The 26,325-nt window shown below is 40.5% G+C and overlaps 1 protein-coding gene across 14 annotated transcripts in view; it reads right to left on the minus strand.

The window, feature by feature from the left end:
* Positions 1 to 26,325, minus strand: part of PARD3 (par-3 family cell polarity regulator) — a 466,403-nt gene that overhangs the window by 274,910 nt on the left and 165,168 nt on the right. For all 14 annotated transcript variants that reach the window (XM_054191470.1, XM_054191469.1, XM_054191468.1 and 11 more), the window contains exon 4: positions 3,854 to 4,032. In XM_054191470.1, the coding sequence (XP_054047445.1) occupies positions 3,854 to 4,032 (179 nt within the window). The remainder of the gene's footprint in view (positions 1 to 3,853; positions 4,033 to 26,325) is intronic.

Genomic DNA, 26,325 nt, shown 5'->3' on the forward strand with positions numbered 1-26,325 from the left:
TATGGGATAATTAATTCACAGTCGCTATAAGAAGCAACGTATCTGGTTGTTGCATTTTTATGTTCTTCCAACACAGTAACACAAACATCTAAGGGAAAAGAAACCTGATTTTCATTCATGCAGCTCACACCAATTAAGGACAGCTAGTTGAGCCAATAGGCTTTGGTACTGAAATATTAAGAATGTCATTCAAATTAACAGTTATTCAGAAAACAACAATATCAAAAAACATTTTACTGCAGTGAAAAAAAAGCACACTTGATATGCTTCAGCCGCACACAATCTGTTCAGCTGTACAGTTCAACACAATTCAAACAAAATTACAGCTTGCAAATCAGGTATTACTGCAGGCCTTTGAGAAGATATTTTTACTAAGAGATTTCTTCTTGTTTCATTAGAATGGCTCAAGGAAGCAAGAGACAGGATTAAGTCAAGCCATGACTCACTAGGTAATGCAGATATGTCTCTCACACACAAATGTATCTGAAAGTGATTTTAATATGCAGTTAAAAAAAAACACACCAGAAACAAATTTACCTACTAAAGCTGCTGATAATGATGAGCCAATTTTGTGAATACTTGCACAGATGAAGAGACCTATTCATTAGGTTGAGACCACTCATGGGAATGATACAGAAGGAAGAGGTCCAGGAAGAGGTCCAGAATTACCTAGCTGAGTACAGTTACCAACACTACAATAACTTGTAAATAATCGATAACGACGACAATCCTTCAAATAAATACTTTGAGACACAGAAGGTCTGGATTCAAGTTGCTCTTACAGATGAACAACACAGAAACCAGAAATGGCCGAGATTCCAATTCTAAGAAAACACAGAGTGTATTGTGATATCCTGGTAATAAATATTTTTCTTTATATTGATGATATGAAAAATGGATCAGACTGCGTGCCCAGTTTAGTGCAAGGGTTTCATACCAAAACATCCTGCTTACTGTAATAGAAATGCATCTCAAGTTCAACACACATTCAAATCTTCGCAGGACCTACCCAGGCCTCTCCGAACCAAATTCTGTCCCTCTCTGGTCATTCTCTTCTTTTCTTAAGGACACAGGAGAGCCTCGTGTCCAGCTTCATTGACCCTAGTAACTACAGGTAGCACTACAATTTCTTCAACAGGATCCTTCAAATATCCCACATTTTTTCCTCTTCCCCAGTGCCCTTTTCCCTTTCTGTTTGCCCAGAACTCCTGGCATATGTCCTGGCTCCTCACAGCCCTCAGTGCATGGCATCACTCCCACCCCTTCATTTCATCTCATCTTGGGCATCTGCCCATTTTCCTGCCATCCCAAATTCTTCTTACCCAAAATGAAACAAACACCAACAAGGAGTCTTCTCTTGCTTGCCCCCGAGAAATAACTCCCTTCTGCCAGATACACACGGTTTCTCTCTGCTAATTCCTCCAAAAATTGGACAGGGTTTCTACCTGTCAATTATTTCTCTTTAGAGGTGACGGGCTGAAAGTAATGTCACTTCTTAGAGTCAGTAGGTGGATGAAGCTTTTGGCAACTCTCCCAGAAACCCTTTTCTTGTTTCTGCAAGATACTGCTGGGGCAAAGTTGCTAATCTACAACTGTGCTGCAAATCTCAGCCCAAGAACATATGTTCTTGTGCTGTCAAGAGAGAGAACTGCAGTGAAAACATTACGTAGTGCCAACCGCCCACAAAAGATATATGGGTGCTCAAGCCCAATGCACTGAGCAGAAAATTAAGATTGTTCTCATTGCTTTGCTTGAAATGTCTGTGTCATCTATAATCAACGAAACAGTCTGGAACAAAGCACAGCCACCTCCTTTTGTTATCCGAGTAGCTGAAGGAAACAACCTAACATAAGAAAAGTAGTGAGGACTTGTTATAGTTCAAACAAACAAAATACTTTTGTAAAAATTCAGTGTTAGTACTTCGGTAAGTGACTGGTGACAGAGACTTCAAAAAGGCTCTCTTTAGAATAATACTACAAATGAAACTGTTGCTAATACTGGGAAAGGAAAGGAGAATTCTTAATATCCATTCCTAAGAGAAATAGGATTCACTGCAAAAGCTGGACTCGCGTGAAGAAACCAGGATGCTGAAAACACAAAAAAAAACAGTCTAACACAAATGAACTCAGGATTAATTCATAACGTAAGCTGCACATGGAATTACTATTTAATTCTAGTTGTTTACAGTGTTTTAGTTATTAAAAACAGTGCACTCTGTGAGCTGCTCTACTGAAAGGATTGATGTATGTATAGAGTGTGCAAAAAAGGTAAAAGAAATTATCAGTATTTACTGTACTAACCAACCTACATTAGTTTTTTCCAATCTTCTTGATTTAATGTGCCCTTGTGCCTTGCTTCTCATCACTACATGAGATCACATGCATTCCTTTCCAGTTGGGTCACCATGCTCCAGTAGACATGAAATATTTTCACAAAAATCAAGAGTAAGTACATGCTGAACAACTAATGATGCAAGACGACTAGTGTGAAAGATGAGTTGCTGTTCAGTTCCCTCCAATTTCTGCTAACTTCAGACACGCAAAGAAATCTGATTATGCTGTGTAGGGCCCTCCATACCTATGCTTTGGAGTAATGAAGTGCAGTCTCGTTAGGATTTCAGAAAAATTAACTGAAAATATTAACAATTCAAGTGGATTAGATTATCATTTTTCTTCTCCAAATCAGAATAGTATAAGGGTATTTTTCAAAACAACATGCACTTCTGTGCCACACCAGCACGAGTGGCAGAAAATATACCGTTACCTACCTGAAATCCTGATCAAGCAGAGACCTAATGACACCATGTTAAACTGACACCTCTGTAAGAATATGGACCTCAATGCCTACGAGCACTGTGCTTTTATAGATGCTTTTGAAATAACCAAAAGCCCACCAAAGATACTTGAGTTCACTAGCAGCATGTGAAAACGTCTTTATTTGGGGTGTGGGAGCCCTGGCTGCAGTGTCTTAGTTTGCATTTATACTACACGGAATTAATAATAATAAAGGAAAAAAAACATCTGTAATAAGCTGCCTATTTTCCAACTGGATTTTGTGCTGAGCAGTCAGAATGGTAACTAAAACTGCAACTTTCTGTAAACATTACTCATTTCTATTGGAAAATATACATAAGTTTTTCCTTGTGAGTTTGTTTGCAAGTTGCCATCACAATTATGGGCAATGTCAGGGCTGTACAAAAGGGAATATTTCTTCCAAATTTTTTTTTCAATAATGGACTCAGAAGAGAGCTTCCTGCTGACTTCTCCAGCTAATAACGTAATTCATGTAGAGATACTGAAATCATTTTGAAAAAAATGAAGGAAAAAATACTCACTCTGCATTTCACTGTTTTAGTTTTAAGAATGCTATCAAGGAGGGACAGCATTTGTAATTTGTGTTTTGTATTACTTGACTAACGCCTCAGAAAGTAAAAAGTAGCAACGTCGGGTCAGAAAGACAAACCAGACCAGCTGTGGGCATGCACATTATTCACTGACATTAGGACTTCTACGGAGATCAGTAAAGATCATTATAGACGTGACCTATTTGCATTCAAAGAAACCATGCGACAGCATTTATGCCCTGCTTTGCAGAATAATGAGTAATTAGAGCGTCAACTAAAGTTAATAGCAAAATGAAGTTTTTAGAGCCCCTGCTGTGGGCATCACCAAGAGTCTCCTGAGGGCAGGAAATGTGTGTGACCCAAACGCTCCTCTGCTGATGATGGGGGTTTGGTGGACAAGGTCAGAAAACACAAGTTTAAACCAGGACCAGGTGAGAGAAGGACAAATCAGCAATTCAAGATTCATGCACATTTGTCATTTATTGGATAAAGAGGGGAAAAGAAATATACCTTTCTTTCATGAGCACTGGGTACGCCAGGGTTGTTCTGCTTGAGAAAGCCTGCTGTTGTGGACCACCTTGTAGGGTTTTTCCGTGAAGGCTCTTCTGAAGAAAAATTTGTATCACTTACAGAGGTTGAGAGGCCAATCAGTGCAGGGTCACTACTACGTCGGACATGAAGAGGCATATCTGAAGAATAAAACAGACAGTAAATAAACATTGACTTGATTTAAAATGTTTTTCACATAAGAAAAATATTTTTTCAAGCTCTGGATGGGTGGTTTTGACCAAATGTGGTTTCACAGAGTAAGGAGTTATTGACCTCAGCATAGTTCCTCAAGGACAAGGTCTGTTTCCTCAAAACCACAGCCTTGTCGCTTGGCCGCACGAGGAGAAAATGAGGGCAAAACCAAACTCTTTGAACCTAGTACAGCTCGTTGGCTTCACACAAACAAGCGCAGCATTGCTATCTGTCGGATACTGTATCAAATCAAAAAACAGCTTGAACAACTTGAAAAAAAAAAAAAAAAGCCTGGAAAAATAAAACCCTGGAATAGAAAGCTTGAACGACTAAGAGGCTAAGGTGACCTACAGGCATTTTAAAGAGCAAGTAGCCAAAGGCTACTAATTGAACAGCCTGGTGACAAAGGATGGCGTGGACTAGGACGACGTGTCCCCCACCCCACTGCCACGGCCGCAGCATGGGCACCACTAGCACCATGTGCTTGCCAAAAGCTGCACACCCGCCTCTCGGCAGCGACAGGCAGCCTCCTCGCCTTCTACAATGTACTCTCCGTTTCTTTCTCAAAACTTATGGAAGTGACCGTTTTCTATTCTGCATTCTTCCTTTGCCTCCGCCTGACAGCTGAAACAAGATCTGTGCTGATTTACCCTGATTCCCTTAGCCTTCCGGCTGCCATGACTGACAAGAGAAAAATATTTCATTAGTAATAAATGATTCAGCAGGCAGGTAGACTGATTGGAAAGAGATAGGTTTTTTTAATATACGTAGAGGTCAAATCCATTCTGGAAACTTTGATGTCCCATTAAGGTTAGTTTCTCTTGAAATACAACTTAATTTTTTCCAATTCCATTTATTATCCTACAACAAATATCCACATATCTATCCTTTCCTTGCCCAAACAGAAGTTTCATTGCCTGTATTTGCGACCTCTCGGCACCCTCCCACTCAGCGTCAGAACAGAGGGGACATGATTTATCAGTTGAATTTGTCTTTACTGCTGCACTGGGAACCCTGAATGCAAAGTGGGAAAGGAAAAGGTGAAAGCTACACCAGGTAAGCAGCAGAGTTACTGGGAAATGCACGCTGGGCAACACTTGAGAATGAAAACCAGGCTGTTTTCTTTTTTAATGCTTCGATGAAACAGTCTTCGAGGCAGCTGAAGGTGCACCTCTCGCAATACTATCAGGAAAACAATGACAAGGGTTTAAGTGACTAGTTTTAAATTTTACAAGAGCTTTATGTTAACACTACGTATAACAGTATTAAAACATAGAATCTTATTTTGCATGGCATTATAAAGACCGTGAGAAATACAGTAAGTCAAGCCACACAGAGAAAATGTGTGAGCATTTATTATTTTTGTTTTAAACAACTAGGAGTCATGCTGCTGAGGTATGCACAGGTGTTACAAGACAAAACACCAAACAGTATTCTATTTCATGCCCACCCTGGTATACAAGAATAAGAGATAATTAATTTTTGGGTTCTTCCACAATGATACTATTTCTCTTTCCTTTGAAAATCCCTTTTTTATTATTATTTTCATAACAAAAATAATCACGAGTTAATTTCTAGTGAATAAAATGTTTGCTTTTATAAATATGTACATTTGTACATATTTTATATATATATAACAGAAGTAATTAAAAGAATATTTCAAGAAAGAACACTTTAATTACACAGAAAGCTATTTACGGTCTGAGTCAACTCTACTTCGATTTTGATTACTCAGTATACACTCATAAACTCTGAGGGGTTTTCTTTGATTGCCTGGTCTTCAACTACTTCACATTTCATGAAGCAGCTGAAGGTAAAGCCCCTCGTTTCCCCCTAGATGGCAAACAACAAAAGCACACCATCAAACGGCAAGAGATGCCTGTAAAGGAGGTGGCACAGCTGCAGTCCCAGCCACGGCCCCACCACAGTTAATGAAGCCACCCATCAGCAGCGGTGACGGTGCTGCTGGCACAGCCCTGACCATACCCCCTCGTTTCTTAATTAGCCTAAGCAAGAACGTGGCTCTGTATTACGTAGTGCCACTTAAGAAAACTACCAATCTATATTTGTTCCAAGCAGCAGCCCGTGCATATTATCCTGTTTGCCTCAGCTACCCACCCTACAACAGAGAATTACAATTTTCAAACATGAGTTCACTCGCTCCTTCTGCTCGTACATCTATATATAAGCACGGTGATAGCAAAATGTTCTTGTATTTTTACACTTTTTCATCAAATTCCTTGAGAAAACAAAAGTTCAGTTGGGTGAACTTCTCTAAGAAGAGAAGCAGAATTGCCAACAAAGAAAGGAAGGAAGAAACGGGAACTCAAGTCAGCACTTTTTGGAGGCAAGCGAGCAATTATCACTGCCTTGCCTTTTGCTTTCTAGTGAAAACCTGAGAGTTTGCACCATGGTAAGCAGAAGAGACTTTCCGCAATACAGGAAGTTAATTATGCAACAGAATTCCCAAATATTAATATGCTCCAGAGAAAACATTAATGGGAGAAGTTTCTCTACAAAATCTGTTCACTGATTAGCCACCTTTAATATGACCCGTTTCATTTTAGTAAGGTTAGTTGTTGAGATATTTTCAGACGTTACTGAACACTTCTCCAAATCTTTTCTTTTTTTTTGTAAAAAAAAGGGTATTCTGTCAATATAAAGATACAACATGATCAATTCTAGTCCCACCTCATGAAAATGGTTCCATACATAAGGAAATGCCATTTTTATTACTAACCAAACTTCACAATAACATGAATTATAAATGACAATAATTCGGGTGTGTTGGATCTATGTATTTCCCAGTTAAACTGGAAACTTAAACATATGGTAATTTATTTTTTTTTTATTGCTGGAATGGGACAAGCACATGGAGCTAGCTCTAGTGTATGCTGCTTGGCAACGGTCAATACCGCTCCAGGTATTAATCCAAGAATTAAATCTTATTCACACTATGTTAATCACAAGTTGTAAATATAATCTCCTGCGTTCCTCTCCCCAATTCTGTTCTGAGAGACTGTTCTAACTGGGTTTTGATACTCTCCAGTAAAACAACAACATAAAAGAATATATTGAACGGATTTTTCTACCAATATTTTCTTGGTTACAATCTTCTGGTTTACTTGAATTTATAGATTTGAAGAGGATATACTTGAAATATTAAAAGGAAAATCAAAGGAAAGGAACTTAATAATTAAACCACAAGATGAAGTACGCATGGGACCGATGCAATGTCACTGATTCCAGGATGATGGCTGATACCGTTTGAAGTCTGTGGTTTCTTTGAAGAGTGGATAAAACAGCAATGAACTCTAATCACAAGGCTTCAAATTCTCTGTGGCACTAATGCACTGTAAATATTGATTTGCTTCTGCAGCTAAGGTGCCTTTTAAATAAGCACTCGAAACGGTAAATCTAATAATGAATTACAGGAAGTTTTAAAAGTCTAAGAATTAAGGAAAAATTAAATTAAAAATCATGAAAGTTACCACTAACTCAGTTCTTGAGCCACACTCGAGGACTTGAAGTATTCAGCAATGAGTCCAACACTATAACTTCAGAAAGAATTATGTGTGACAGAGAATCCCATTAAGTTATGTATATAGCCAAGTTCTGCTAGAAAATGGTTATTTGTAGGATAAATCTAAGCTCGATAACAAAATGCTAACATTCATAATCATGAAATTCTGACTGGAAGTCTCATTTTATTAAAAGCAACAGCAGTTTCACCATAAATTACAAAAACAGCCAATACACATTTTATAACCATCTTTAAAGGTTGAAAACACAGTTTTACCTTTCCTTCCTGCCAGCAATTCCATTTTTATTTTAAAAGGGTCATCACCTCCTCTGATTTTCAAATATGCTCACGAGCAAAAAGCATTTGAGGATCTGGCAAATTTCATCCATAAAGCTGAATATGTCGTCCTGCATGCAGGCATTCAGCGCAAAGCATGGTGGTCTCCGAGCAGAGCTAATATATACCCTTCCCATAGCAATTTCCTCTCAGATGTCAGCTTGGAGGGCACGACTAGAAAAATACACACATATATTTATACAGCACAGCCAAGACAATTTTGCTCTGTGAAGATTTCAACAGCTGTTTCAGCTCCTCGGTGCCCCTGCCAGCTTGCACAGTTTGGTGTGCAGTGAGTTTAAGGCACAGAAATGAGGAATGATCTTTTGGTCGTTTCTGGCCACCTCACACAGACCATCAGGCCCACGACTGATGAGTAGACCTGAACAGAACTGGGATTTTTTTCCTCTCCACACTCTAGAGTCTTGTCTGGGAAAATGATGATTCAGTAAAACCAAAAAACTCTGTGGGAAAGAGTAGCTTTCGACACGGAAAGACAGAGCTCCCGAAAGTGAACCCATAGATCTATGTACGTACGTCAGGGTGTGCTGTATACACAAGACACACATAGATCCTACCTCAGCACCAAGAAACTGGTCTGTGGATGGGAGATAAAGACTCAGCAGTTTTACTGCCTCTGTCGCCCGTCCAGCTCATCATACCGCTCAAACCCTCGTCTGGAATCCAAGAGAAAGGATGAATGAGGGTTATCCTGGGGCTCAGGAAAGCAGGACTGAGCCTTTCAGCTTAAAGTACTTGAAATGACAAGTTAAGACTTTGTCTATATTTACCTGAAATATCTTTTAAAAAATATTTAGATAAGTCTTGAGTTTCACACTCCAGCACAGCCCCCGAGCTCTGGTTCCGATTTCAGCAAGATCAGTTCAGCTCCTCGTTCCACTCAGCTGGACACAGCGAGAGCCAAACATCCCTTATGACCTTCAAAAGCTCAAATCCCCAAATCAGTTCACCTTTCATTCTCGCAAACCTCTGGAGACAAAACGATTGTAACTTCCAAAGATCACTGAGGCTGTTGCAAACTGGACTACCACACAGCGTTTCAAAGCTTCTTCTCTTCAGATAGAAGAAAAACAGTTGCAGACAAAAACCAGCTGATTGTGAACTTATCTACAAACTGCACTAAACTCCAGCAGCAGCTAACATAAACCAGCACTTCTCTACAAGATTAACAGAACAGTGCAAATCGTATGTAGGAATCTCAAATTAGAAAAGAAAAAATACTGAAAACATAAGCAGTTCCAAGAGGTGAAGAACAACTCCTCGGAGAAGTGCATCATCCGTCCTGCAGAAGCAAACTTCGACATGCGAGACGGAGGTGGCTGCCGCGAGGCATGCAAGGCAGTAGCACTGCAAAGACACTACCAGTTGCAGATCTTTCAGAAACATACTTTTGGACATGACGGCAAAGGCAGAGGCTATCTGTAACATACCACCCACTCTCTCTTCGTGGCCTAGAGTGTTATTTTTCTCTCCTCTAGAATCCCTTCCACTTCTAAGTATCTACTATTTAATAAAAAAATTTCCAGCATTTCCCATCGTGAATACTCTGTACTTGGTCAAAAATTTCATAATTCTTTTATTTTCTGAATTTGTATTATTTTCCCAAAATTTATCCTCCTGTTACTAGTTATCTCCCCTTCACTTACAAAACTATCCTTTCCTTTCATGTATCACTGACAATTACAGCATTTCTCCCCTACACGGTGCCACGCAGCACATTACTTCACTGCTGCCTCTCTTAATTCTCTGTTGCTGTTCATTTTTGTAAATATTATTCTGGTCCTCATTTGTTCAGAAGACACCCAGAATAGTGTATTTCTCTTACGAAATACGCTCAGTGCTGTCTTACAGGGAGTAGTATCCTCCTTGTCTTTTTTTGAGCTTTGACACTAATACATAGTCAACAATAATCACGTTTGGGTACTTTATTGTCACGGTATCAATCCAGAACATCCACAGAAATCCTAAAACTTTTTCTATAGCCTCACTTCAGCATCTGTGTCTTGTTAATTAAAGTATATGTTCGGTTTAGATCAATATTCTTATACGTTAGCTTCTATTTATTCAGGCTGAATTAAACTGTATTTTTCCAGGCTGTGTACTACATCTCTATTGGGATATTTTTCTTTCCTCCATTCATATTATTCTCCTTTCCTAGTTTATCAACATCTGGAAATTTAATTAACATACTATTTACAGTACTGCTTCTCCCAGATTTAAAGACGTTAAATGAAACTCATACTAACAGGAATCCTCATGACAGCCTACTGGACAACAATCTCTAGACTAAGATTGCCTCCAACTTTTAAGATTTCTACGCTGATTTTCAAACCATAGTGAAGTGTTTATGCTCACATTAACTTGGAATTCCCAAGATGCTTAAATTTCCTTCACATACTTTAACATTTGAAAATATTATACCAGTTGCGCATCATTCACCTACAAATGCCAACTATCTAGTGTTGATGATTGTCTCTCTCAGAATTACAAGAAAGCTTAAGATGACACAGTTTAGATACTTAGCATTTCTCTACATGAAAATATGCTTATGCTTAAAAACATCAACTTCTAAAATGAATTTCTCTCCATTCAGAACTCTTGGTGAAGTAACAAGACTGCCATCCTCTTACAGAGATAAAAAAAAAAAAAATCATTGTTAACATCACACGATTCCAGATATATATTACTTCATGTACAAACCCAACTGTTTTCAGTTATTCTTCTAGCTATTCATCTTCAAACAACAGCTTATGTGCTTCCTCACAGGCATATTTTCACTGTTATCAAATACTGTTCTCTGCTTTCTTTAGCTTTAAAATGGCACGTTTATATGCATTTGCACATTAAAATAATGAGAAATCACAATTACCCTGTTTTCCTCACACCACTGCCCCATGTAGTTGGAGACCTGGCAGGCAGCCACATCAGGAGCGGGGCAGAGGCCGTACCGCGGCACTAAAAATGCACAACGTGGTCTAGCAGATGGCAGACGAACGAGGCAGGTCGTGGGACTCTTTACATTCAGCCTGTAAAATCTGACAGGTGTGCATATGTCCCTAACCATCACAAAAATGTAGAGAAAATATACTTGGCTCTGTAAACTGTACAAACAAAAAGCCACTGCATGCTAGCATAGCTTTAAGAAATAGCAAACACGGTATTAGCATGCCTACGATCAAAACCAACTCATAGGAAAGTAAGAACATCTCTGGAAGAATGGACAGCAGTGAAAAGAAGACACCAAGCCACCAAAAAAAGTCTTATTACAAAACAAAAGAAAGAAAAGTCCTTACCTTCTTAGTATCATTTTCAATTTCTTTTAATAGAACCTAAGTTTTCCATTTTCCCAACCATGACTGCTCAATGACTTTGAGATTTAAAAATAAGAAAACATCAACCTGCCACAATTATATTTTAATAATGAGGTAATGTTAAATCCTTATCTTGAAAGGCCTTTAAAATAACAATCTTCCTTCTATTTCTCTAATATTCTTTCTTCTTACTTTTGAATACTGAGATCCAGGAGGAAAAAGATGATTGCACCTTGAAACTCAATTTACTTAGACACTGACTTTTAAAGCTAATTAGAGAAAGATCTTTAAAACCGAAATTAAAATTTAATTACCTACACCCTCTCCGTCTCCTTTCTCTGGGCTTTTTTCTAAAATGCAAATATCTTTGCATGCCAAAAGAAAAGACAAAAATGTCAGATCTTACAAATGTTCTACTCATCTCTGTCAAAAAATTATATTTCAGTACGTTTTAATGAGCTGCAGTCTCAGTTTTTTGGGTACATTCTTTAAGGATTTCCTTAAAGCCTGCTGGATTACCTCTTTACCTATTTTCCCACTATTGCTACAAATCTAGGAAAAATGCACTGCTAGTCCCCCAGATATTACATTTTTTTTTGCAAAATCGCATCCCACTCATTACTTCTTCAGACACTTGTGTGACAGTAGAAGCATCATCGACTTTGCTACTGCTGAAGTTTTTCTGCTGACATCAAAGATCATGCCTTGCTAATAAGACTCTGATTGATATTTAGTTATATTAAAATGAAGACACTGTATTTTGTATCTGCATTCACAAGTCATTTTGCAGTGCAGGCAAGGGTTTGCAGTGACAGGAGCAAATTCCTAGCTGCTTTGAGTTGATAATGTTTCATCGCTCTAAGACACGGAAAGGAAGTTGGCAGATGTTTTTCTTACCACAACTTTGAAAAATCCCCTAAAACTGAATGGTAAAATTGCTCCTGTTGGTGAATGTAATGCGGTGATGGGAAAACTGTACATTGTTTATGGTCTAAGTGTTTTGGGTAGTCTCAGAAAGGCTCACTTGGAGGAAGAAGTTTTCAACTTTTTCCTGGACAGAGGGGAAGAAATACAGATGCAACAATAGGATTTAGATTGCAACTTGAAGAGCTCAGTTGGGAAGAACCATGAATGCTATAATGTGTATAATACATGCTATGGTTCTTTCATCACTGAGTTTCAGCCAGAGAAAACCTGCTGCTGTTGCCAATGTCATGACCCCCTTCTGGTCCCCAGGCCACCACTGTGCCCTTAGGAGAGGAAAAGGGGTGGACAGAAGTGGCATTACTCTGCAGTACCAGATACTAGGAGTTCAGAACTCCTGTCAGTCTATATCCGTTCTGACTTACACTAGAATCAACTTTCTAACAACATCTGCTGCTGACAGAGCGTCATCATCTCCTGTGTGAGATGGGGATTCGTATGTGGAACATAACCAGATACCAAAGAGATAATTGCAATTCAATTGCAATTCAGCAGGTATGTGCGTAGTTAGCAAGGGACGACTTCTTACACAAGTCCTTACAAAGCTGGTATGGGAATCTCTCTCCTTCCCTGCTCTCCATCAGAACCTAATGCCGCACCCATTGGCTCATGAATTATGACACTAATTGACTTTTCAGGAAGGTAACGGTCTGCAGTGCCCCAGAGGGCTGCAGAGCTCCACTGCTGCCCCTCAGCGTCACCTCTGCAGCTCCTGCCCGAAGGAGACCCTACCCACCAGCTGTTTCCTGGGCAAACAGCAATGAAATGAAACTTATGGCATTTCTACTGGGCTTTAGAAGGGGAAAAAAAACAACCAAACTTCTGGATTAGTAAAGCCATCACATCGCCGAAAAGCCCAGTGTGTCGACAGGGTATGGTAAATAACAGGCAGCAGCAGGGTGCTATCGGTATCTTAACTACGTGAACTGTGAACAAGTTATGTATGATGGTTGTTTACCTCATTTATGTTTGAAACAGTGAGGGAACAGGTATTTCTTTGTGAGTCATCGGATGAATACTCCATCTTTGAAAGCGTCTGGCACATCTCCACGTTTCCATGGAGCAGAACCTCCTCAGGGTGGAGCAGGCACTGGGCACCTGGCCTCTCCTCCCGCAAGCTGGGGCGAGCATGGCCAGCGCCAGCCTCGCTCCGCCGCGGAGAACTACAGGAATAGTCAAAAACCCAGCTGGGGTTTCTCTAAGACACAAAAATGATCACTTACATCCAGATCGCAGGCAACTGTCAGGCTGGAGAAGGCAACAATTTGGGGATATTAGCACCTGGAGGTGGATCTGGAGCTCCGTTACCCCAAAATCCACGTAGCTTCATTACAGAAATTATTTAGACAGATTTTTAACTGAAGCATAATAGTTCTGGCAACCAAGAAAACTTGGCTACAATAATTTAAAGGGGCTTTTTTTTTTTTGGTCAGAAATTACCTGTGCATGCATTTTCATAGCTATATGCACAAAATTTAAAGAAGAATGAACGTGTGGGAAGGAGCAGCTTCTATTGCACGCTACTGAGTTTCCGACATGGCAAAAAAAAATTACAACTAACATCTATAATAAGATAGAGTGAACATAGACCTGAACATCTATTAAAAATGACTAACAGCTTCTGCAATTTTAATGGCGCTTGTTCGTGTTTCCATGACAGAAACATTTACTAGGATTATTAGAAACACGTTGGTACATTCATGAAACACGCTCTCATTTAAAGTGTTATCAAATCTCTGCGAGTTAACATTTCGATGAGCTCATACCTACCGCTGATGACCAAGAAAAGATCTCAAGCAGAACGAGGAAAAGGCCATGTCACGCCACCCCATGTGCTCAGATAGACAATTTTTAGCAGAAGGCTCTTCTGCACGCAGGGACTAATACAGCTCAAAGGCAAAGCACAGAGCATAAAGATCTCAAGAATATTATTTCCTGTCGTTCAGCTACAAGTACCAAGCTGGATCCCTGAAGAGAAATCCAGTATTTGCGTGTTTAAGTAATGAGATGAAATGCCACCAACCCTCCTCATCCACAGGGGATGCACGGCAGCGGAGCTGCCATGCCCACGACACGAGAGGGCAGAATAGTGCGGCTCTCTGCAAAAACATGTGATGCTGTGCCTGACCTTTCACTGGGGGCAGGTTGGAGAACAGTCTGGGAAGTGGCGAAGTTTGGGGACTACACAGACCTAACGGCATCCAAACAAGCTCTTTCCAATTACAGAGTGGGGAATAAGAAGCTCCATCTATCAGCACAACATGCTGAAATCTTCTCATTAACTCTCAAGGTTAAAGATCACTTTCTGCAGAAAACTCCGGTGTTCCCAGTAGCCAAATAGGGAGTAAGACAATTTAGACTACATTGGAAGTTGTTAGTTAAATTGTTTGGATATTGCCCACAATGGGACAATAAAACAGAACATCTGCTGTTCTCCTAGGGGTGACAGACCAACAGACATCTTTAATTCTTCTTCTTTACTAGAAACAGATTATAATAATAAACTATATTCCCTTCTTTATAAAGCCATGCCTAATGAGCAGTAGGAGACGAGCTGCTGCTTGAAGCATGTGCAAAGCTGAGCATTCCTGTCTATCTGTACATGTACTGTACAATGTGCCTTACAACAGGGAGCCTGAATTGTTCTCTTCTGGAAATATAGAAAATTTTTTAAACCTTGGAGAAACTTTGGCAACATCTATCTTTTTTGTTTTTCCTTCCCTTTTTCTCCAACCCTCACCTCCCCTTTTCTTTTTTTTTTTTTCTCTTCTCCCTTTTACAACCCTGGAAACACACAGTTACGCTGCATGCTTAATTACATACCTCTCACTCGTTGGTTTTTTTTTTATTTCACTTTGCCAAGACTGAAGAGAGTCAAAAATTATTCCTAAAAGTTCAAAACCAAGAATAAGCAAATAGAAAGAGCCTCGGCTGAAGTTCAAAAAGAAATTTCACTACATGAAAGACAGTTCATGAATTTTTGGATCAATGATTTTTTCATGCTTGCCGTTGCCAATTTTCATTATAATTTGTGATTGGTTCTAGCCCAGAGATGAAGATCGTCTTTCTTAGTGGAGAAACAGCTTTAGCCAGAACTAACAGAAGATATTTACTGAAATACTATGGTATATACTTCATGCCAGAATTTGTCAGGTTCCCAGCAGCTAACTTTCCCAAGCTGTCTCCACACCACAAGCTTCCCTCCTTGTCTCATCCTAGAATGTGCTACAACAATTTCAAATATCTGCACGCAGAAAGGGAACATAAGGCAGACAAATTTTACTTTACAAAAATGACTGATATTTTTAAAATTATGATTATTATTATTCATTTTACACTATTAAGGAGTATTCATTCCATTTCATTCTTCAAAGGAGGTTAATAGGTATTTATTGTTCTGCAGTCCAAAACGCACTGATACACTGAAATGAGAAAAGGGAGGGACAGCCAGTGTGTACTATTTGGTCCTCTTCCACTAGCACAAATAGGCTGTTGCTTTAACATGAGGAATCCCAACAGATTCAAAGTGGAATCCACAATCCAGGACAGTATATCCAGGAAAAGCCCTGCAAGTAGTCAGCTGGACAAGAGTAGTCTGCAAAACCCCTCAAACCCATTGCATTTTCCACAGAGCAGAAGAAAAATGTTGATACATCTGATCTGGCAACTGAATGCCACCTCCTGCACCTGAACCCAGTTAAGTTCCTACTCACACCTCACTCTCTCCACGTTCTCCCTGCAGAAAGATAATAAGGTTGACAAAACCTCTACTGAGGACAGACAGAAGAGAAACAAAGAAACTACAGTTCCTCTAGTCCATATGAGGACTAGAGCCTTGGCCAGGGCTGCCTGCGCATGGGCTGATGGACAGAGTACCCACCTCCCTGAGTGGCTCCACCCAGACACAGCCCTGCAGCGCCATGGCTGACAACCTCAGTCAGCGAGAAAATATATCCAAGAGTAAAACAGGAACATGGAAGGGTGACTATCCATCCAGCTGTCAAGATGGAGATGCAAAGGAGGAGCTTCCCTTTCTGGATGAGAGGCCCAAGCTGCACTTTGATGCCACAGTCAGGACATAAAGAATGACTAAGAGCACCACGGTGACCAACCCTTAGCATCCAGAGGCTTCCCCTACCCAGCTTGTAGCTGCATATCTGTAAAATGCTACTGCTATGCACAAAAATAAAAATCACTGTAATAACATTTTTTAACCTAAGTCCTTCATAAAGGCTCTGTGAAATCCAATTCAGATATTTTCCACTCCTCAAAAGAAAGAAAGTTATCTTGCATAACCACTAAAAGGAGTCCACAGGAGGAGAAGAGAGCCATCTCCTGTAATGACGGAGTTACTTCTTTAACCCACCTGAGAGCAGTGGATTTTACTATCTTCATTTTTATCTTACGTTAGAATTTAGAAAGCTTTCTGGTATTAAGACCTCCCTAGCATATTGAGTTTTCAATCCATGCATCCATATGGTGTTTGTACACAGCACCTGGACATTCACAGAATAAACACAGGGAAGATGTACAAATGACTGTGAGTAGGAGAACATCCATAGGATCATCGAGCAGTCAATGGACTTCTAGGAGGAAACCACCTCTGGTTTTTGAAGCATTTAGTTCAAAATCTGAAAGTTAACTCACATATAAATTGCTCACATATATTTTGCCAAACTACACTATTTTTACATTACACATCATGCCTCTGACTAAAATCTACTTTACCCTTTAATAAAAGTAGGCATCTTGAATTTCAGGTAAAATAAGAGATCAGAGAAATAGCTTAGCACTGTTTAGTTACCTATGTTTATGTAATCTCTGAAGGCAGAGTATTTTAACAACTATATGAGAGTTAGTGTATTTAATATGTCACATGGGATGTCAAAAAAATCTACCACATTAAATAATATCTAAGATACTTACTCATCACTAAGAATAAAAAGGCTATTTAAAACAGAGAACCCTCATGCAGATGTTTAAGGTCATCCCAGACCAAAAAGTAAATTTGCATTCATAAAGACACACATTAGTTTTATCTGGGATCTTGTCCATACAGAAACGGAAACATTCTCTTCCATATCATCTGCATAAACACTAAAAGTATTTCTTAAATGTTTCTGAAACTAAACAGCTTTCTGAGAACAAGTTCATTACTCTGTGTTTCTTCTCTGGAATTTGTAAAACTATTTTAAAAGTTATTAATTCATGACATAGTTGACTTTTGTGTCTCAGATGAGATTTGGATTTATGTATTTTTAAAGCATTTGAAAATACGTCCAAAGAACGTTTAGCGTCCTATCTCTTAGACTCACAGTTCAAATTCAGGAGCAGAGAAAACTTACCCATTGGTCGCACAACACATAGGCAAAACGCAAACCTTCTCAAAACGTTTTAAAAGGGAGCCAAGCCTAAGAACATGTGGGAAATCTAGTCTAAATCTTAGTAATGGAGGGTTGTCCCTGCCTCTCCATAGCAGAACGTTTCTGAGAGAGGGTGTCACCTTCATCATGCAAAAGCCAGCAAGAGGAAAGGCCACTGGTGGCGGAACGCCCCTCGGGGGCAGGTTATTACAAACACGTTGCTGCTGGACCGGAGGGCAGTTGGGCTGCTCCCCGTTCCATGCTCAGCATCAAGCACCCCTCACTCACCTTCCACAGGTTTCATCGGTTCTTGGAATACAACCATCATTGCACTTTTTGTGTGATTATTATGACAATTCTAATGTAGGGCAGATTAAAATAAACCAAACAGGTATATTTGCTTTTTCTGAGATTACCAAAACTGTTTGTGTAAAGCAAGGTTGCTCTCACATTCCTCAGAAGCAGTCGGGTTATCTCAAGTACCACTACTGGAATAAAGAAAACGATCAAGTGTAATCATTTTTTGCTGTTTCCACATAGCCGGAGAGAAAAGCAGTTGAACACCTCCGAGAGCTTTACTGCTCCTCTTCATCAGCAGCACCTCAGCAGGGCTGGGAAGCAGCTACACTGAGAGGAACAGGGGCCAAAACCACCTAAGCCCCCACTAATTCAGATGTCAAAACTCCTCACTCCTGGTTGGCACAGGGACAGCGCTGGGATGTCGGTGCCCTTGGCCTGCTAACTCCAGGAGCCAGGGAGAGACAGAGATCGAGAATCAGAGAGATGCTGCTGCTCAGCACATCTGTAACCTACGGGTAGGTACATAACATACCCCACCGCGTCACTGAATCCGGCAGTCGCAGAATTCCCACGAAACACTCCCAACACCCCTTTCCGACCACAGAAGGTCTCCAGCTCTTGTCCCTGTGCACGCTTTGTGCTTTAGGGAGTCCTGTGACGCATCCAGAGAGGACAGAAAGCCACCTTCTCAGTAAATGGCACTTCACAACACCGTAACAGAGGCACTTTAACAATTTTGTTTCCCTTTTCATTTTAAAGCAGAAGAAAAGGGAAGACCTGGACATCACACACTCTGAACTACAGTTCTTTTGGGGCTCACCTGGACATGACTAAAGAAATACAAGCTTAATCTACAAAATTATAGTATTAAGTTCTTTAACAAAACATACTTTTGCAGATCTTGCTACCAAGAAAAAACAACCCCTCTGGACCCAAACTGGAGGATGAGTGAACAAAACAAACAGAAAAATTATTCGATCAAAATTCCCTCGGTAGCATGAGGCTGAAAAAAATTTCCTACTGATTTACTACATGGCAGTTTGCTTGTCTAGCCTTTCCAAATAGCAATCTAACATTAGTGTGAGGACAGCGAGAGGGAAAATTACTGCCTAAGTGGCAGGTTTGTTATTGTTTGACAATTCTAAAGAGTTCACTAGAAACTTCTAAAAGGAGCATCTCTAATTCCCTGAAACTACCGATAATCGGCCAAGTGAATGGAGAACAATTATGAAGAAAATTGAATGCTTCCAAACAGCAATTTGCTGTATATCCTGGATTAATATTGCATAAGCATTTTTAGTCTTTTGCTGTAAAAGCAAAGGAACAAAAACCTAGACCCACAAGCATTCTTGCACAGTTTTCCTCACAGAATTTTATATCATCATCATTTTTACATTTTTTAATCATACTTAGCATTTATGTGTGTCTTACATCTTTATCCTATTTTTCTTTCAAAGAAAAAAAAAAAAAGCCACATCCGTAAGGTAAACTGTCTTCTGCCTTGAAGGTTCAACAATAAGCAGTCACGCCACAACAGCACGAAGCCCCTAATACAGCCAGAGATATAAGCTGGTTTTTCCTACTAATTAAGTCAGACCACACTTGAAGCCATTGTTGCAAAATACAGTCTCGGGAATTTTTTGTGGTACAGCTACGCCAGCAGTTGGCCATGAAGTATGGTAAAAAGGAGAAATACGCTGGGAAGAAAAGGGCTCAAGATGTCCATTTTTTAGCTGAGCCAAAACAGATCAGTTTCTGTTAAAGGGCCAAGAAAGTGGAAAAAGTCACTGCAGAATTTTTATCAGCCCCAGTTTCCCGAGTAGCAGCTCAGTCACCAGCCAGTCCCACAGGAGAACGAGACCAGCCCAAGCCATGGTGGTGGAACCACAAGCTGTACCTCCTCCTTAATCTGCACTAAGGAGGAGACGAATTTAATAAAAAAAAAAAAAAAAATGCAAAATAGCTTTAAAGCGAATATTCTCCTTTTACTCCTAAAAAAATACAAAACAAACAAACAAAAAAAAGCCACATAAAAAGAAAAAAAAAAACCACACTCTCCACCTAGACACAAAACAGGGCATGGATGAATGAGAAACCAGGTTCCTGGAGGGTTTGCAGGGGAAAAGCATATCAGGGCAGTATAACTAGGGAAGGAGAGGCCATGGCAGACAGGATGGAAAGACTACAGAACCATCCGGAATGGACACCATAAGCAGGGAGAGAGAGTGCAGCTGGAAAAACTGCACCAAATAAAAGAAATGTTAAGAAAACAAATACAGAAGAATGTTAAATGAGAAAAGCACAAGTCCAAGTATGCAAAGAACCATTCGCTACACACTGCAGAGCTATGGCGAGACTCCAAACAAGCCTCCTAACTCAAATCCTGAAGACACCCTGTGATCATCCTGTCAAACACCTATATAAGCCCAGGTACACCGTGCAATAATGTCTGCATTTAGTCTTTTAACTTCTGTTGGAAATACAGAAAAATATTGACTTTAATTTCAAGACTTTGGGAGATAGAGAATCCATCAAAGCCTCAGGACTGTCATTTTTAAAGCTCTGCAATTCAGTGAATGTCTTTCCACGTCTGAGACATCCACAGTTTGCGTTTCAGAAAAGGTAATTCAAAATGTCATCATGCACTTATACAAATCTAAGATTACACACAATACCATTTTTCATTTTGTGATTAACACTTGAGAAATAACAAAAGTGTAATCACGCGGGATTATCTTTCCTTTTCATGTCTTTAACTTTTTTTGCGGTTTCTGGCATGGACCAGGTCTCAGATTCTACGGATAGTTTTTGCAAAGAGAAAGAAAGGGAGAGAGGGAGGGCAGCAGAAACCTACTGGCTTCTCTCTCATAATCATAAATCATTTACATGGCTCCTGGGATAATTGTTTATATGGCAAACTAGCTCCTCTCCTCTTTTTTTTTTTTTGTTTGGTTCTTTTCTGACCCATGCTTCTTTGTTCTTTAATCCTTCATGCCTTCTCTTTTCCTTTCTCCCTCTGTTTCTGATCACAGACTGATATGAAGTGGTTGCCTCCTTTCTAAAATTTCCATGAGGCATCAAGTTAACGCAGCTGCACCAGGTTTTCAATCTAGAAGTTAGCAAATGGAAACAGAAGGAAGGAGCATCAAGTCACCAGCTAACCTTCTCTTGGGCTAAAGCCTTGTCCCCGTCACACGTGCTGAGCATCTCACGTTCTGCAGCCTGATAACTACAGACAGAAAGCACAGGGCACACCGAGAGCCTTAATCAGCAGCCCTACCTTTGACATTTCCTCACTTTTCACTGTTAAAAATGACCCTTCAGGTGTCTTAAAGTAAATGACAGAAACAATAGTGGAGAAAAAAAATCAAGTAAGGAAACACGGAACAAAGAATTTCTATTGCAGCGCAAGTGGAAAAAAAGTAAGAAAAGAGTTATGGCTAAAATGAAACAAATACATTTAATTTGGCCGGTTAAGGTGAAAATTAAACTCTGAATTAAGTACGTGTATCCATGAGTGAATATTATCATCCATCTTGCTTAAACTATGACTTTAAGATCACAAACTTTTCCCAAGGTAAGATCATGAAAACAATATATTTTCTTTACACATTACATATGCCACTCTCTTAAGTTAAAAAAAAAAAAAAAAAAAAAGGAGGAAAAGTGAAGAAAAATCACAAGTACAGCTTTCCTTACAAAAGCCATCACTTTTGATACAGCATAAGATGCATTATTGGATTTAATTAGTTACTAAACTTACTAAATTCTACAAAACATGTGGTCAATGAAATGCCTTCCTCCCACAGAGGTCTGAAACTCTGTTCCTTTCTGAGGAAATTCTAACTATGTACCAATCTTATCTGCTTTCATACAGAAAATCTCTCATCCTAGAACTTAAGACATCTGCCAGAACTGGGAGGCATAAAGTAGAGAAAAACAACATTGATTCACAAGGACTCGGTGCCTGTTAAACACGATTGGATTTGCAGAAAAACCTTGAAAGCACATGTACTCAGAAAATATTTAAAACATCTGGTGAAACCTCCATGAGGGGAGGGGGGAATACAAGCTCCTAACATGAGAACAAATTAAAATACTTCATTAAAAATATTTTTCACCCCTAGTAAAACATTCTGACTTTGAAAAAGAAAAATGGAAATGAATGGCGCAAAATCCTAGCCCTGGGAGAATTCAGAAACTGAAGACGGTACATGGCACAAATTGCTCAGTATGAGTGAAGCTGGTGTACTGCCTTGAGGGTCTGAGGAGTAATTTAATATTCAATTCAGCCCGTAATAGGAATCCCATGCAAAGAATTCACATCCACAAAATCATTCTGGTAAAATGCAGAGGGAAGTAAGACTCCTAGAAGACTTGCTTGCACACCAGCAGTCACACCAGGTAAACAGTGCATAAATATCATTTTACGGTGCTACCCCCAAACTCACAGACACTCAGAACTTTAAGGAAATTCTAATATAAAAGCATAAATGTTTAACACGAGCAAGCACCGCCCTCCTCCGCTCATCCCGCTGGGCAGGTACAAGGAGGAGACAGTGGGTCCAGCCCCGGCACAGCGCCCACGGCCCAGCCCGCAGCCTGGGACAGGCTCTCCAGCACGGCTGCCCCACGGCAAACCTGCTGCCCGCAGCCTCCAGAGCATGACCATTCGCTCCCAGCCCCACCGAGGACACGGCTCAAGCCTGCACTTCTTCGGGACTCTCATCTCCACGGGCTTCCTGGATTTGCTGCCACCACAACGTACTACTGCACAGATGAATTGCCAACAGACACGCGTGAGTTAGGGCAAACCCTACAGCTAACACAAGAAATATGCAGCCCGAGCTGCAATAAAGAAACATCTATATGTATTTGCAGATGCAGTTTCACAAAGACTTTTTCAACCTTCACCCCGAGCCTTGAGCTACATATCCCGCACCCCTGGCCGCTGCCGAAGTGCAAACTAGAAATACTACCTCAGTACCAGCACTAACTGCAAACACACTTCCCCCAGCCCTTACGGACAAAGTGAAAATACTTATTTCACTGCAACGTTACCTTTTGAGCAAAGAGTTATGGGAAGGCAGGATTACGAGAAGACTTTGTCCACTTATGTTATATTACTTCAAAGGTGAACTTAAAACAGAGGTAGGGGTAAATCATCTGCATGTACAATACTCACAGAAATATTACCCACTATGTCAAACTAGAGCAATAACTTTATTCGCTCACTTAATGGATATTTCTCACGGATAAATGTCATGCAGTGCATTTGAAAAAGCAGTTCCATAATTTTTTCACCGTGGCACCCTTAGTAAGCCCTTCATTTTTATTTATTTTTCCGTGAGTCAAGAGCCCAACTAAAATTTTAAATAAAACATGAAGAGACTTCACTATGCAAGACCCTTCAGATGGAAATCATTGCAAAAGTCAGGCAGTGCTTGACCTAAAATCCCTCTGTCATCTAATGAAGGTCTTAAACATCAGAGCTTAAAATGGGTCGGAGCAGAAGAAACTAACGTCATTTTTATATTTGGTGGATAAAGCCTTCATATGCAGAAAACATTTCTGAGATTTTGGTTCCAAAAAGACCAAAAGCAGAGAGATCAAAAGAGGATTTAGTAAAAATCATGGAAATATTAATTTTTATCTCATACAGGGCTGATTAACAAGGCAGGTGTGTCTCTTCATTCTCTAACTTATCAGAAACTGGTGAACATAAATTTTATTCTTTTATATAATCTTCTAAAAACGAACTGCTAGCATTGCTTCAAATGTTATTTCATTTGAAACAGCCTCGGTAGTCACTTCTCACTGTCATTCTCTCTGCAAACCTGCAAAGGCATTTACTTTAATAGCCTGTATTCAAGGGATGGCTCCTTTCCCCAGACCCCCGTTCAGAGGCTGGGCGTGCACACGGAGAGCTTCCCTCTTCCGAGCCCACAGGGAGCCGGGACACCCTGAAGGGTGGTAAGGGCAGGACGGCCATCGCACCCAGACGGTGCGCGAGGGAACGGGGTACAGAGGCTCTCGACCGCAAAGAGCAGTGAAGACAACGCAAGCCCTTCAGTGCTCATTAACTCCGCGTCATGCTCTTCCCGCAGATTTAGGCTGGCTTTTCAGTGCCACGTGGCAGGACCTGTTACGCTTCCAGGTCTGAGAACGCGTGGCAAGAAAAAGTACAGCTGCCTCTTTGCAGAGGTTTACCTGTTTGGGAGCAGCACGGCATAAAGTGACTGGATACCAGTGTCAGACCCCCCAAGGCAGATGATACTGTTAGTTTAACCATAAAATTTCACAGAAGTTTCTTAAACCCAATTTTAATCTGAAAAAAAGCTAACGTGGGACTATCTGCATTCATGACATACTGCCTATGACCCAAATACACTTCCCAAGCATAATCATGGCTACGTAGGAACTTCCTATGGCCACGTAAAATTGCTCTGTGGGTTGAACTGAGAAGCTCTTGGCTTTGTAAAATGCCACTTAGCCTTTCTCTTCCAAATACACAAATGACCATTTGTAAGGCAACAAAGGCAACATCCTACTTCACTTAAAAAAAAAAAAAAAGTCTTTCACATAAAAATTTAGTTTTACAGTGTGAGGTAAGTCACACACAGAATGGGATCCACTGGCATCTGTTCCAGAACTTGTATCTCTCTCATCAACGGAGATCAGCCAGCACAGCTAAGTCTAGGCCATAGCCCATCACATCCTGAAATAAGGTGTAAAACAGTTCAGATGAACTCACCCAAAAAGTATCTAATTCCTCTCCAGGAATGAGAAACGGGACTGCCTCGAGTGTTTAGCTCAGATGCAGAACCTGAAGTCTGTTGATATTAACCTCATCCGTTGTGTCTGCTTCGAATCAGCTGTTGCCCAGCAATTGCCAAGAGTCCCAATTTTACTTCCAGTTGCAAACAGTGCTGTACAGAGAGCTGAATCAAATCCAGCCCCACAGGATGAGGTTTTAATGGTTGATCAAAGTTTGTTTTGAGAAGCCTAGTCCCTGACTCATATGCACAATTTCCAGAAGCTAACACAATGGTTTGCTATTGCTGTCTTTGCACTGCCCTTTACTGTATGCATGCAAGCAGCAGTATAAATATTTTAACTTAACCTAAGCACCACTTTTTGCTTTCATTTGTAAACCCACATGGTCCCCAACTCCCTTCCACATATACAATCACTTCCCGATTCTATAAATCCAAAAACACTGACAGAATCAATTACCTAAATCCCTAACAGAGGCAAGAAACACAGACCTGGAACACAGCCCGAGTTCATGTCCGCCTCCAATCCCAAGCAGCCGAGCCCTGACATTGGCCTGGGTGGCGAACGCCACCCCAGCGAGGTGCCCGCCATGTCACAAAGGGGGACGCCGCCTGCCGCCGCAGTGTCACAGAGGGGGAGACGAGGGGGCCCTGCCTGCAGACCAGTCGGGGACACTGAGCCAAGCCGAGCCAGCAGGAGAGCCAGAGGTGGGCTCATGCCTCGTCTCACCTCAGACCGGGATCATGGGCTCAAACCAGGCTTTGTCACATCCATGGCATCCACTGCTATTGGGGGCCAAAATCTCTGGAGAAAAGTTCTCCTACATATATTCTCACCCAAAATGCTTGATCTGCCCCTAATATGAACCCACAGCATTTCTGAAGATGGAGCTCATCTTACTTACGCAATTCATTTAAAATTTACGACAAGAGATGGGTGGGAGACGAAACAAATTTTATCTTTCTAAAAGTATGAAATAAGGCAATAAATTAATGGAAAGTTATTTCTCATCCACTCCTTTATTTCTGTATCATCTTTCAGCCCTTTTCAGTGCATGAGAGAGTAAGTAAAAAACAAACTAAAAACCAAGCCTATTCAACTAGCACTAGCCATCTGTCCCTGTTTCATCCCCCTCAAAAGAACATGTCAAGACACAGAATTTAAAGCGACTTTTTCCCAGTAATCACCAAAAGAGATAGTCTATCTCCAAAACACATCCTCGTCTGAAAAAAAGAGTATGTGAGTTCACATGTTGCAAATGCAATAAGGAAGCAAGAATCCCTTGTGAATTAAGAACAAAATCAAGCAATAATGCTCTCACTGAAGTGCAAGGTTAGCCTAATTGAGGATATACTTTAAGTATAATATCTTACAGCCTTGGGCTTGTGGTAATAAATATCCACATCCTTCTTTGTTTAGGGGGTGGGGGGGGACGCACGAGCTGCTGCATTGAACACAGCGTAACCCTGCAGCCAGCACGGCACAGAGCCCCCAGCAGCACAACGCTCTTCACTAGCCCTACAACACCCTTTCCATTAGATCATCCTGCCTAGGACTGAGCGAGTAACTAAGCACATTTGACAAACTCTGCATCCCCTCCTGTTGGCAAATTGTCTGCGAGTAACT

Source organism: Rissa tridactyla, chromosome 2 (genome assembly GCF_028500815.1).
Source record: "Rissa tridactyla isolate bRisTri1 chromosome 2, bRisTri1.patW.cur.20221130, whole genome shotgun sequence".
NCBI classification, from domain to species: domain Eukaryota; kingdom Metazoa; phylum Chordata; class Aves; order Charadriiformes; family Laridae; genus Rissa; species Rissa tridactyla.